The sequence below is a fragment of the Schistocerca piceifrons genome, chromosome 2 (genome assembly GCF_021461385.2).
Source record: "Schistocerca piceifrons isolate TAMUIC-IGC-003096 chromosome 2, iqSchPice1.1, whole genome shotgun sequence".
Classification (NCBI taxonomy): domain Eukaryota; kingdom Metazoa; phylum Arthropoda; class Insecta; order Orthoptera; family Acrididae; genus Schistocerca; species Schistocerca piceifrons.
The window spans coordinates 1,012,152,171-1,012,165,891 of NC_060139.1; the positions used below are offsets into that span (position 1 = coordinate 1,012,152,171).

The 13,721-nt window shown below is 40.2% G+C and overlaps 1 protein-coding gene across 1 annotated transcript in view; it reads right to left on the reverse strand.

Moving 5' to 3' along the window:
- LOC124777647 overlaps window positions 1-12,210 on the reverse strand; it is a 156,087-nt gene extending 143,877 nt beyond the window's left edge. Inside the window, exon 1 of the mRNA XM_047253124.1 lies at window positions 11,877-12,210. Within this exon, the coding sequence (XP_047109080.1) occupies window positions 11,877-11,935 (59 nt within the window). The 5' untranslated portion in view covers window positions 11,936-12,210. The remainder of the gene's footprint in view (window positions 1-11,876) is intronic.
- Between the last annotated feature and the right edge of the window lie 1,511 nt (window positions 12,211-13,721).

The window sequence follows — 13,721 nt, forward strand, 5'->3', positions numbered from 1 at the left end:
AAGAAATTAAAAGACATAAATGAAAAATTTATTATCCATGAGCATGATATAAGACAAAAGGAAAAGCTTATGTCCAATCAGTAAATTCATCAGCCTAAAAAACTTCTACAATAAGCAGTGATGTACAAATTTACAATAGCCTTCCACATAAGGTGAAAATCATACCATTATTCACATCCTTTTGTAAAACCCTAAGGTCATTCTCATTAGATCATTGTTTCTATTCACTAACAGAATTTTAAGAACATTTGAGATACAAGAGACTTGAAACAAGACAGTTTTTCATCCTCATGACTGACAATGAGTCCTATCTATTCTCTTGAAGTAGACACCATTTGTTTGTATTCTGATGAAGATCACCGTTTAAGAGGATGAAACTGGTAATCACTGTTTTCTACATTACGATCATGACAAATAAAGGTTTTAATAAAAAATGGACAGCATTCAATTTCAGATTCCCGCTCCTCTTCTCAAACCATTACACTATGAGAAAATTGATGTGAGAGAGTGTTGTACATGATCACATGAGTCCGTACACTTTTGGTAGGAAACTTTTTGGCTTTAATCTGCATTCCAAAATGTGAAAAGCTATAATTTCAGTTTGCAAAAGATGAGGTTTGGTGATATTATTGAAAAACATGCAGGTACAGTGAGGCAACAAAAGTCATGGTATAGCTGTGTGCAATATACAGATGGGGATAGTATCATGTATACAAGGCGGAGCTGTCATTTGTGTTCAGGTGATTTGTGTGAAAAGGTTTCCAATGTGATTACAGTCGGGCAACTTTGATTGTGGAATGACAGTTAGAGCTAGACATATGGGACTTCCTGTTTCAAAAATAGTTGAGGAATTCAGTATTATGAGATCTGAGATGTCAAAAGCATATTAAAAATACCAAATTTCAGGTGTTACCTCTCACCACAGGCAGCGCAATGGCCAGGGCCTTCACTTAATGACCGAGAGCTGAGGTGTGTGCGTAGAGTTGTCAGTGCTAACAGACAAGCAACACTTTGTGAAATAACAGCAGAAAGTAATGTGAGAAGTACAACGAGCATATATGTTAGGACAGTGTGGCAAAATTTAGCGTTAATGGTTTGTGGCGACAGATGCACGACATGAATGCCTTTGCTAACAGCATGACATTGTGTGCTGTGTCTCTCCCAAGTTCATGACCATATCGGTTGGAGCCTAGATGACTCGAAAACTGTGACCTGGTTATATGAGTCCTAGCTTCAGTTGTTAAGAGCTGATGATAGGGTTTGAGTGTGGCACAGATCGTATGAAGCCATTGACCCAAGTTGTCATCAAAACATTGTGTAAGCTGCTGGTGGCTCCATAATGGTGTGGGGTGTATTTATGTGGAATGGACTGGGACCTCTAGTCAAACTGAAGCAATTATGGACTACTGGAAATGGTTATGTTTGACTACTATTCGTGGACTTCATGTTCCCAAATAACAATGGAATTAGCATGGATGGCAATGTGTCGTGTCACCAGGCCACAGTTCTTCACTATTGGTTTGCAGAACATTTTGGACAATTTGAGTGAATGATTTGGCCACCCAGATTGCCTGACATTAAACCCATCAAATATTTATGGGTCATAACCAAGAGATCAGTTCATGCACAAAATCCTGCATTGGCAACTTTGCAATTATGGATGGCTACAGAAGCAGCATGACTCACTGTTTCTGCAGGGGACTTCCAGTGGCTTGTTGAGTCCATGTGACGTTGAGTGGCTGTATTACACCAGGCAAAAGGAGATCTGGAACCATACTAGGAGGTATCCTATGATTTTTGTAACCTCATTGTATAATAGGACTTTCATTTTTTCGTTATTTCCATTTAAACAATTAACCCTAAATGATAATTACTGAGGATTTTTGAACGCATTTTTATTAGTTTTATAGCACCCTTGCCTCATATGTATTCATATCCAACTGCCATCACCACTTTTTGAATGGTCAATCAGGTCCATAATCTGTCTTGTAGCCACCAGGTATTCTGAAGCGTCATTTTCCAACCAGCCAAGCAAGTTTATTGGCCCACGGTGAAGAGCCACTACTGTGCAGGCTTGAGTTGGGGTGGCTGGTTTTGGCGAGGGTGCAGACGATTGATAGATCGTGAAAACAGTATCAGAAAGTCGAACACGTTTTTGAAATTCATGCTACTACAGTCATAGCACTGCAGTGCACTGTCCACACCCATTTTAGCAGATTGTGTGGCTGACCCGCAGTGCATGCTGTGGTCAGGTGTCAGCAGGAAGCCAGCCATGATGTCAGCATCTAGTAATTGGGGCCCAGCAGTGAACCAGTGACATGATGTTAGTCACCTTGCCCACCATACATCGCGAACATTCGGCTACATCCGGGGCAGGCAGTGAGAAGGTACCCCATAAAGTCCTTACATGTTGGTGAGGCATGAGTCCATTTAAATGTGCAGCTATGAAGTATTAAAGTGCTCTGAGATAGCGACTCACTTCCTCCTGGAGATGGTTGCTGAAACTTATAAGATCTGTAAACTAATGTGCTGTGATGCACATGACAGGGCCCCACCACGAATGCTGACACCCAGGAGCTGGCCAGTGGCATGTGTCTCAGTTAAGCATCACGTAGAAGTCTGCCTGAATTTTTGCAGGGGATGCCAGTCTCCAGGGGCAGAACTGGTCCCTGTGAGCAGAGGTATGTTGTGTCCGGACACCTACATCTGTGTAGGTGGGTGAGTGGCTGTACAGCCCTGGTCATGATCTGCTGTGCCACAGGGCAGGAATCGGGATGCTGCTGAAGTGAGCCAAAAGGCAGCTTACCTGTAGAAGGCACCAAGTCCAGGGAGGAGGACTTAGTACTAGAAGATGGTCCAGCAGTAACCGAGGCCTGAAGTTGTGTTGGTTGCTTGATGACCCATATCACTCCAGCATTGGTGTATTCTTCTTGTAGTAGTAAGCACTGCTAGACTGCGAGTACCTCTGCTAGAAGTGATGGATACTTATACTGGTTGGAAGTTCATTTGTTGTGTCAATGTACTGTTTCAGCCTCAAATGGAATAACAAATCCATGACTGGAGGTTGTAGAAACTGCCCACTTGTCCTGAAAAAGCTCTATCTTTCTGTTACATCATCAGGATTTTGATGCTTGGCCTGGCTCACCTTGCAATGTGCAGAATATAAGCCATTACACATACAGCATCGTGTGTCTCTCACATTTCTTGGACTAATGCCTCAATTCCTCAAAGTGAAGTCACACTCTGGACCATTTTTTTGCTGATATCGCTAAATGGTCTTAATTTTCTGCTGTCTTGTCCACAGTGCCCAATTTTTTTTGCTGTCAGGTGTATCATCTGCCATCAGAACATGATGTAGCTCTTGACACAAAGGAAGATATGATATGGGCACAGTCAGCTCAGACAGAAGGGACTGCACTCGGTGGACACGTCTCCCATTGCCCAAATTGGCTAACCACAATTCAGTCCTGTCAGAAGTTTGGAAGTTCATATATTGGGCCATCCTCAAAGAGACAGGTGCTTGATCCAGAAATTATACAATATTTTCATTTACAACATCATCTGATAGTACTAGAAGGCATTGTTCTACTTCAGTTACTCATTGACAGATGTTTGGAGGTAATACTCGTACCTTTGCCACTAACTGGTGGGGACACTCTGCTCATTACATCAAAATCTGTGGATGTAGCTATATTGAGGCAATTGGTGCACCACTGTTCTTACCAAACTCACATTACCAATGACAGAATGGTAAGCCTGTGGATGTGAAGTTTTTGCTGAGCATCAAGTGGCACCCAGCCAAACCACCCCATGGTCCATCCTGCCATAGCCATTTGATGCATGTTAAAGGTATTTTAAATCTGTCTTTGCAACTACAAGAAAATGAATATTTGTGACAAAAATAAGCATTCTCTTGTAGTTGCAAAGATGACTTTAAAATACCAATCATAATTATGAAGCAACTATGGAGAATATGGCTACACAAAAGAAGATATATGTGGATTGAAAGTATATGTTGAGTTTGCTGGATTGTTTCTATAATCTTGATAGATGTTTGTCATTCACAGATTTTCAGATTTTTTATACACAATACCAGATGTGGCTTACAGTTTCCACAATGTGGAAGATGTGAATTTGTTGCAAAGTGAACAAATTCTCTAGTGTCAAGAGACTTAACAAATTTTTTGCACTTCAGCTGACTCAAAATACCATGCACACGTTACAAAGACTGTCGATATGCACCCCAAGTTCTGTTTTTCTTATTTTTTTCTTATTTTTTTTATTTTTTGGATCTTCTGAGTGGTTTGAAGCAGCCCTCCACGAATTCCTCTTCTGTGCCAACCTCTTCATCTCAGAGTGGCACTTGCCATCTATGTTTTCAATTATTTGCTGGATGTATTCCAGTTTCTGTTTTTCTCTTGAGTTTTCACCCTCTACAGCTCCTTCTAGTACCATGGAAGTTATTCCATGATGCCTTAACAAATGTACTACCATTTTGTCCTTTCTTCTTTTCAGTGTTTTCCATATGTTCCTTTCCTCACTAATTCTCTGGAGAACCTCCTCATTTTTTACTTTATCAGTCCACCTAACTGTCAACATTCTTCTGTAGCACCACATCTCAGATGCTTCAATTCTCTTCTTTTCTGGTTGTCCCACAGTCCATGTTTCACTACCATACAATGCTGTACTCCAAATGTACATTCTCAGAAATTTCTTCCTCATATTAAGACCTATGATTGATACTAGTAGACTTCTCTTGTCAGAAATGCACTTCTTGCCAGTGCTAGTCTGCTTTTTATGTCCTCTTTGCTCCATATGACATGGATTATTTTGCTGCATAGGTTGTAGCATTCCTAAACTTCATGATCGCCAATCCTCATGTTAAGTTTCTCCCTGTTCTTATTTCTGCTACTTCCCTTGGCTTTGTCTTTCTTTGCTTTACTCCCAGTCCATAATCTGTACTCATTAGACTGTTCATCCCATTCAACGGATCCTGTAATTCTTCTTCACTTTCACTCAGGATAGCAAAGTCATCAGTGAATCTTGTCATTGGTATCCTTCCACCATGAATTTTAATTCCACTCTTGAATATTTCTTGATGCATTAAAACAAAGAAAGATCTAGAGACAGTGATTTGTGAGTGAAATTTCAGCCATTCTTTTGATTACCCTTTGTATAAAAAAGTTAAACATGAAAATCATGCGGAGTTTAGTATGATTCCCTTAAGCTCTGCTACTTGAGCCTTCCAGAAGTCCATAAGAACTGTACTTTACCGAAGGCACACCCCTATACCTCTGCTACATGGAGCTAACTGGCATTGTAAGGTGAAGCCTTAACGCTAGCTACTACCTGTTTGGAAATCATCACTGGATATGAACAGTTCAAAAAGCGTTTATTGTTACTGTTTAAATGTGAGAGGAAAATATTCTAAATGCTTCCTCATCATTCAAGTCCTATAGTACATTACTGGAAAATATATTTTAAATTATCTTTTAGGGTTTCTCTGCCACAGAGTCTTTAACTTCATGATACCCAGGACTTCTAGCAAGAAAGACACAATCTTGTGATTGCTAATAAAACTGCTCACTATGGAAAGACTGTCACAGATGATAGTCACAGACAATGACCTCAAAAATTAGTTTACATATATTTCTAGAATATTGTGGCAGGAATGGGATTACCTGGCCATGTTCCATCTGCAATGGAGAGACAGACAAATGATTGGACTTCTGAAATAATAAGCTCAAGACTCAGCCAAAGACAAGGGATAATGCAGAAATACTTTTTCTGAGCTTGTACTGGGGGGCATGCCAGTGAAAAGAGGTTGACTGAGATTTTACATGACCATCACTCACTGATGCTGCAGTAATTATTCCACATGAAGGATCACAGGAACATAATGCACTATCAGCTTGACTTTCAGCCTAGAGACCTAGTTATGATTTGTACCTTTGGAACCCAAAGAATATGTATGATGGGGAGCATCATCAGGGCGGGTGGGTCTCAGACAGTGTCAAGTATGGTTACCTCTGTTGTAACGAAATAGGACAGTAATATTTCTGTGTACCTGTAAATGTGAAAGGTGTTCCAAATAGTAAGTTGTCTGTGGAAGAGAACCGTTAGGTCCCTAACTGAAGTTCACTACCTTTAACCACAGGGACCTTCATATATTGGGAGTAGGAATGACATTTGCAGCAGGTAATTTGTGGAGAGTTTCTGAGGCACAATATAAGGCAGAATGTTTCTGGTCTTACTTGCTCTGTGTGTCTGCATGGGGAGGCAAGGGTTGGGGAGGGGGGCATTTACTGTAATTTATAGCACTGTATTTCCTGTTCCACTGAAACTGAAATCTAACTTCAATTCTGAATTCCAGATGACTCATTGTCTGCATCTGTAGCGAAGCAGTAAGCACGCCATGTGGAGAACCTGTGTTGAATTCCTTAATTGCCATCGACCTTCCCTTGGTGGGAGGACTGGACCAGGATGCACGCAGCCTCATAAGGCCATTTAAGGAAGTACTTAAATAAGAAGTAACATCTACAATGTTCAGAAAGCTGAGAAACGCTGGGAGAATGGTGTCCTCACTACATGCCCCCCTCCTCCCTCGTATCACTTTCAAATGGTGCAATTGGCAGGCCAGTGAGCATCATGGTTTCTTCAGGACCTGATCACAGATTTACTCAAGATGTCACCTGGTTGAGGGCAGTGTGGTGTGCAGCTGGAAGAAATTACTCCATCTACAAGAACAGCATGAATGGCAACCATGATCAGATGGTGCACATATGTGACAGCAATTTAATTGGAAAACCATCTTTCTGAAAGATCAGTAAAAAGCAAAAAGCTATTACTACTTACTATACTACTTACTATAAATATGGTGCAGTACTTCCACTACACCAGCACTGGACACCTTTGACATGCACTTTTCAGGTGCGCGAACATTGCTCTGTGCCATCTTCTGCGTTGGTTCACCAGTACTGTTTCTGCTAGCTGTTAGTAATCATAATACCAGCTATGCACTTGGTTCCTCTATTTCTGCATTCCATCAGACTTCAAATTCTGAGCCATCTGTCAATCAATGTGCTCTACCATCCTCTGCCACATCACACTGCATCTCCAAAGTCTGGGAATCCACTGACTGCAGGATTTCTAGCTAGCCCTCTCTACACAAATATGTAATCATCTTTCTAGCAGCAACTGATGAACAAATCACTAAATTACTTCTGATGCTACTGAAAAGTGTCAATAACTGGCATTAACCTACAACCATATTTGAATAAACTTTTTGCCACTCACTCAGATTTGCTAATAACATGAGATGACTCTTCTGATAACTGCTGTGAATGTTTTAACAATTCTATACTTTTTTCCTACACTCTTCATGCTTAGTATTTTTATGAAAGATGACTGAATCATCTGTATTTACTGCTTAATAACATATGCATTTGATAGTATGCACAGATAGTTCGCTCAGATAATAAGTGTATTCCTGCCCACCAGACAAGTGGGATAAAAATTCAGCTAGTGCTTCAAGTTAGATCATAAATGTTATTCCACAAAAAACATTGCAGTAGGTGGTAATTGTCTCATTCTTCAACTTCACTTGGTACAAAATCACAAACACCAGAGACTGAAATGAGCATATGAAAAAGTTGTGCCAAAGGCAAAATATAATATTTCCAGACAAGTCTCACTTTAGTCTTTTGTAGAGTGATGGCCGCATCATTGGTTTGGAGGAAAAGTAGTTTGACAGTGCAGGACATAAGTTGCAAGTTAACTGTAGGAAGAAAAGCATTAAGAATACCAAGCAGATCTTATTGTTGGGTAGTAGTCATGGGAGTGGTAGAGAAGTCTTTTGTTAGTGTTCACATTGGGTAACTAAGATTTTAAGCCTAGTACAGTGCTAAGTGATGTCATCTGCTGTTCGGACTCTTTGGGGAAAGCTCTTGGAAAAGACGATCATGTTAATAATAGTAGGGGAATCAGACAGGAGTTTGGACCATAACCTTAGCCACACAACTGAGGATGACAACTGGCAAGTTGTTGAGGATGCTCCTCACACTAGTGCAAAGACCGTGTCATTCTTGGAGCTGTATGATAAGTTCTGGATGAAGTGTTCTGTGGATATGTTAATGCAGAGCTTGGAAGATTGCTCAGCAGAGAGGACATTCACATGAGTGTAACTGATGCTTTGCCTGTCCCTTTGTCGCATAATACATGGCAGATTTGTATCTGAATGCTTTTGGTAAGAGGCTACTTGCATGGCTAACTGCCAGAGGCATTCATTCTGACTAAAGCAGTATCTGTCCTATCCCAGTGATTTCCAATGTGTTCACTAGGCCTTTTTAGGGTAATTCATTCGAAAGATAGAGCTGCAGTAAATATAGAGTTAAAATTAAATGGGTACTAGCAAAACAAAATACTACAGCATGGACAAAGCCACGTATTATAGAAAATACAGTCAGTGTCTTCCATCAAAAGATCCATTCATAAAAAGAATGAACTTCTCACGTCCATATGGATAAATGAGAAGATAAGTGAAATTTCAGCAGATTTGTTGTGCAAATCAGACCATCCTATGGAAATTACTGAAATTGAAGACATTCATCTTGATGAACAAAAGCTAATATGTCACTACCATAGAACCAATAAGACGAAAGGAAGAGTTGCTACATGCATAAAATGGAATTATGTCCCAGGCTTTTCAGGTTAATTAATGTTTTGTTCTACAGATTTTTGAATACTGTGTCACAATAGAGGATTATGAAACGTGCAAAAGTGTAGTACTGACATTTTATAGACAACCACCAGGAAGTATCTTCAGATTCACAAAGCAACTGGAAGCAGTGTTCATAAGATTATGTCAACTTAACTGGGGAACTGCTGTGTGTGGAGACTTTAGTGTTGATTTTATATCAGATGGGCACGTAGAGTTATTGATGTCCAGCTTCAGATTATTTTTAACCAAAAAGTTGATTACGAATGGAAATTTACCGAATTTGATGTCAAATTTTCCTAGTAGGATTGACAGACAGTGTGTGATACCCATGGGCTATTTGGTTTTAAAGCTAACAACCTGCAGTTATTTGGCTGTAAACCCAATAGCAAACAGTTTAACTGACCATAATGTTCAACTGTTAACAGTAAAAATATTGCCCTTCTACATAATCATTAGTGTGTTATTATACACCTAATTTGTTGACTACAGAAATGGACTAGCGTTTCTATTGTTGGGGTGCAATCACTATCTTGGAGCCTGCTGCTAATTTTGAACTTTGGCTGACAAGATAATCCCTCCCTAGTACTGGTGTTCAGAAATGCATTGGGGAATCAGTTTTGTTTCAGAATTACACACAAACATATTTTGCAGAATTATCACTTATTATCACCCAGATGACATTTCCTAGTCTCTCCACACAAAACTAGTGGCTATGTCCAGTACGAAATACAAAAATTTTGCAGCATCGGAATTACATAAAAGATGCCCAGATTAAACATGTGAATCATATGTGTTTAGAAACCTGTCACTCAAATAAAATTGATCCATTGCTCAAGATTAGATGTAAAATAAAATTAATAATATTGTAATAGAAATTAGTAATTTGCTTCGTAATTGATTGAGCATTCAGCCTTCGGTGCCCCAGTGGAGCTGGAGCTCAAATGCTATGATCCATAATTAGGGCCATCTCTGATATGGAGAGAATTTCACTTCAGTCACATGGGCCTTTCTGATCTTGCAATTTCCTCCATCACTGGTGTGGTACCCAGTTTGTTAAGAGCGACACCACACAATTCTCTCTGATTTTTACCTTTGAGGTCTCTTCGTGAGATAATCATAAGAGGAAGCAGTGTATTGGTTGATTCAAGTGAAGAGAAACTGTAATCATCCTGAAATTTACATGTCTCTGTTGTAATCTTATGAAAATGTTTGAAATCGATTGAAAACTTTGATACACACAGGCCTAAAAAGTAGAAAATAATTATTTAAATAAAAAACTTTTTAATATAACGCTTTTTAATATGGCCTAAAAAGTATTAAAAAAAATTCTGCTAGTCCCATACAGATTCCTAACACCACACAGACACTCTTGAAAATTTGTGCTTGTGAAGTTTTTATAGCTATGAAAATATTTGTAGAATTTAAAACGAAAAATGTGGGGCACGCGCAATACATAATTAATGGCTGAACGGTTCACCTAGTTACTATTATCCGTTGCATACACCCCGCGTTTTCCCTTTTAAGTTGTACAAGTATTTTCAAAGCTACTAAAAATTCACAAGCGCCAATTTTCAGGATTATCTGTAAAGGGTTAGGAATCTGTACAGCGCTAGGGGAAATTATTTTGTACTTCTTAGACCTTGTTAAATAGCGTTACATTAAAAAGATTTTTTTCTTCGAATAAGCAATCCGAGGATTACTTTCCGATTGCAGTTCTTCATTCCTTGTTCTTTTCTTTTCTTTCGGCATATTTAATCTACTCGCTGTGTTTCTTCTTTCTATCTTGATACCATTTCGAACCAGTCGTTTTAGCTACCCTGCCTTGGAATCCTTTCAGTTTCAATACTTTTCCCCGAAAGGCTTCTCTGTTGTTTATACCTTCTGTTTTTATATTGTTTTTTTTTCTAAATGCTTTTTCACTTTGTTGACCATGTTTGCTGTGCACTTCTCACTCCACAAATATTTGACAATCATATTAGTTAACCTACTGTCTTGCATTCGCAATAAATGTCCAAAAGCAAGGGCCTTCTTTTTCTCATTGCATTCGAGATATCTTCTATATTTTGGTATACTGCAGCATTACTTCGTAAGTTCCAACATTACGCTGCGTTTTGTGGAGCCATTATTTTCCTTGTAAATCTCCTTTTTTGTTTAAATAATTATAAATTTCTAAACTTATAAGATTGAGGAGACGATCATTGTTACCTCTTACAATTCATTCTCCACTTATGAATCAGAAGGATGATACTATAACAAAGAAATAGCTTTAACTTAAAACAAATTCCTCCTATCGGTGGTTGCAACGAACCTTTTCTTTCGGACAGAACTGTCTTTGCATATTCAGTATGTTTATTATTACCATCCATTCCCACAGCAGAGATCTCTAAGGCCAGCACCGAGTGTGAGGGCGCAGTGCTAACAAACTGGGCTCGTATTAAGTAAGATACAAATCCGAGTCCAGCTGTGCAGATCTACAGGCGATGGACAAGAATACGGGAACACCAAAAGCACGTTACCATACGGCGTAGGTTAAAGAAAGCTTCCAGACCTGTCGGAATGGATAAATACGGACTGTATGGTCTCCAAGGGACGCCTGTAGCGTTCTTCCTGCAAAACAGTGGCAGGTTGAGGTAACGACGATGAAGGTGTACACCGATCACGCACCCATCTTCTCAAAGTTGACCACAAAGGTTCATTAATATTGAGATGTGGTGACTGGTGGCAAAGGAAGAAGCGACGCTTCATCCTCGTGCTCATAAAACTAGTCCTAGACGACGCGAGATGTGTGAACAGCGCCCCTGTCGTCTTGGAACAGCATCACCATTTGGAAATAAACATTTTACCGTAGGATGGGCCCGATAAACCAAAATGGTCACGTATTCCTGGCAATAATGCGACCTTTTAGAGTAACTATGGGGCCTCACAATACCACGATGTGGTTGCTTAAATCATCACCGAACCCCTACCATCTTTCAGTCTTGGGACATAAGCTCTGCCAGAAGTAGGAAACAGTTTGAAACAAGACCCATCCATCCAAATGATAATTCTTTCATTTTCCCAGAGTCCAAGTTTTACGGTATCTGAAATACGTTTTCCTCTTATTGGCATTTGCATCACTCATGAGTGGTTTCGGAATTCCACTTCACCGAGTAATTACCTGCGCCTGGAACCCCCGTCGTGTTGTTTTGGTGCTGACAGGATTCGCGAGTGCGACATTCAGTTCTGCAGTCACTTTTGCAGCTGTTATCTCCTTATTTTTCGTCACAACACTCTTCAGTGCACATCTGCCACCATCGCTCAACACACACTTTTGTCTGCGTTGTGACTTATCGGATGATGTTTTTCAGATAAATCTTCGATACGATGTCTCTTTAAACACTAAACACTTTGGCTCCCTTGTTATTGAAGCACTCGCCATATGAGCACCAACAATTTGCCTACGTTCGAATTCACAAAAAGCACTCACAACTGTGGTCTGATCACGACTGACACTTGTAACGTACTGAGGACATTGCACAGATGCCGTCCGTGGTGAAACACAATGATGCAACTAGCACGCTTGGCTAGAATCTGCATTTGTGTTCGAGCATGCATTTCTCACAGTGGTTCTATGTTTTTGTCCAACTCCTGTTAAGTTTTCCGTGGTTCCCTTGAGTCGCTTATGGAAAATGCCAGGATGGTTCGTATGAAAAGACACAGATGTCCTTCACCAATCAGAGCTTGCCCTCCATCGCTGATGACCTCGCTGTCAACGGGACGTAACAACAAAATTTTCATCCTTTTCCTTTCACGCGCCAGCTAGTGGTATGACGTTCGACGTGAAGATAGCCGGTTTTAATCGTGGTGGTAAACAAATTATCGTTCGTTCATTTGGCCGACAATGGGAGAACAGATGGTAGAGAAGTCCCTGCTCGCTATACTCTGAGTTGTACCCTGTGTTGATCACAATGAGGGAGGGCACTTGGTACAGCTGGCGGTGATCTATCCGTGAAATGAGGACGTTGTTCGACAGAGCACTTTGCTATATCTGCTTTTCTTGAATTCCACACACGTCGACACATGCAGCATTATTGCCCCTCCCCTCTCCTCCGCCCCTAACTTAACCCGCACAGTCATCTACAAGAAGAAGGTGAACATTCGACAAAGAGCGCTTTTAAGTGAGGGCCACCCTTCCTCAGTATAGCAGTGCATTCCATAAATATCCAGGGTTACTTTGCGTCGTAACTTTCGGACTATAACTGAATACTGATCGCTTAATTACCATTAACACTGATGTGAGCAAGTGAAATACGCTAAAGAAGGTAACTACTGGTACCTTTTACTTTCGCCTCAGTACTAAATAACAAAGAATATTTCGAGATAGTAATTTTGCCAAAGAAGCAATTAAGTTTGCACTTAACTAAACTGTCAACGATGAGGTCACTAGTGGCAGAGCACTAGAACCAGGGTGGGGAAGGAAATCAGCCAAGTCCTTTTCATAGGGACCCTTCCAACATTAAGTGATCTGGGGCGGGGGGCGCAATACAGACTACCATACTTGAGGTCTCTGTTCCAATGTAATGTGAATAGAGTCTGTTAAGCCCTGCTACACTTCGCTCGGCCTGTCACTCCTGAAATAACGTCAGACTTCTGGTGGCAAATCTGAAGGCGCAGAAGGTGTTCTTATATGCTGCTAGTAAGGGAGCAAATATCGAGAACGACCAAAATTTCTATTTCGTGCTTAGTTAGGACGATGTTATGGGCATCCGCCTAAATTTTCCCAATAGGAGTAAGAGCCTAAAATTTCCATTTCTAGTATAACTGATTCGGTGAGTCTGAGAACATGTCATCCCGAAAGAACGAAATTTGACAGCAAGTGCAAGAATTTCCTTTTGTAACTATCTGTAACATTTGATAATTATCAGCTTGATATTTTTTAAAAAGTAGATTACTTTGATACCTAAAAGGCGTTTCATTGGTGTATGTAAAGTTCATCTTCAGGGTCCTCTAACTGGGGAGGTAT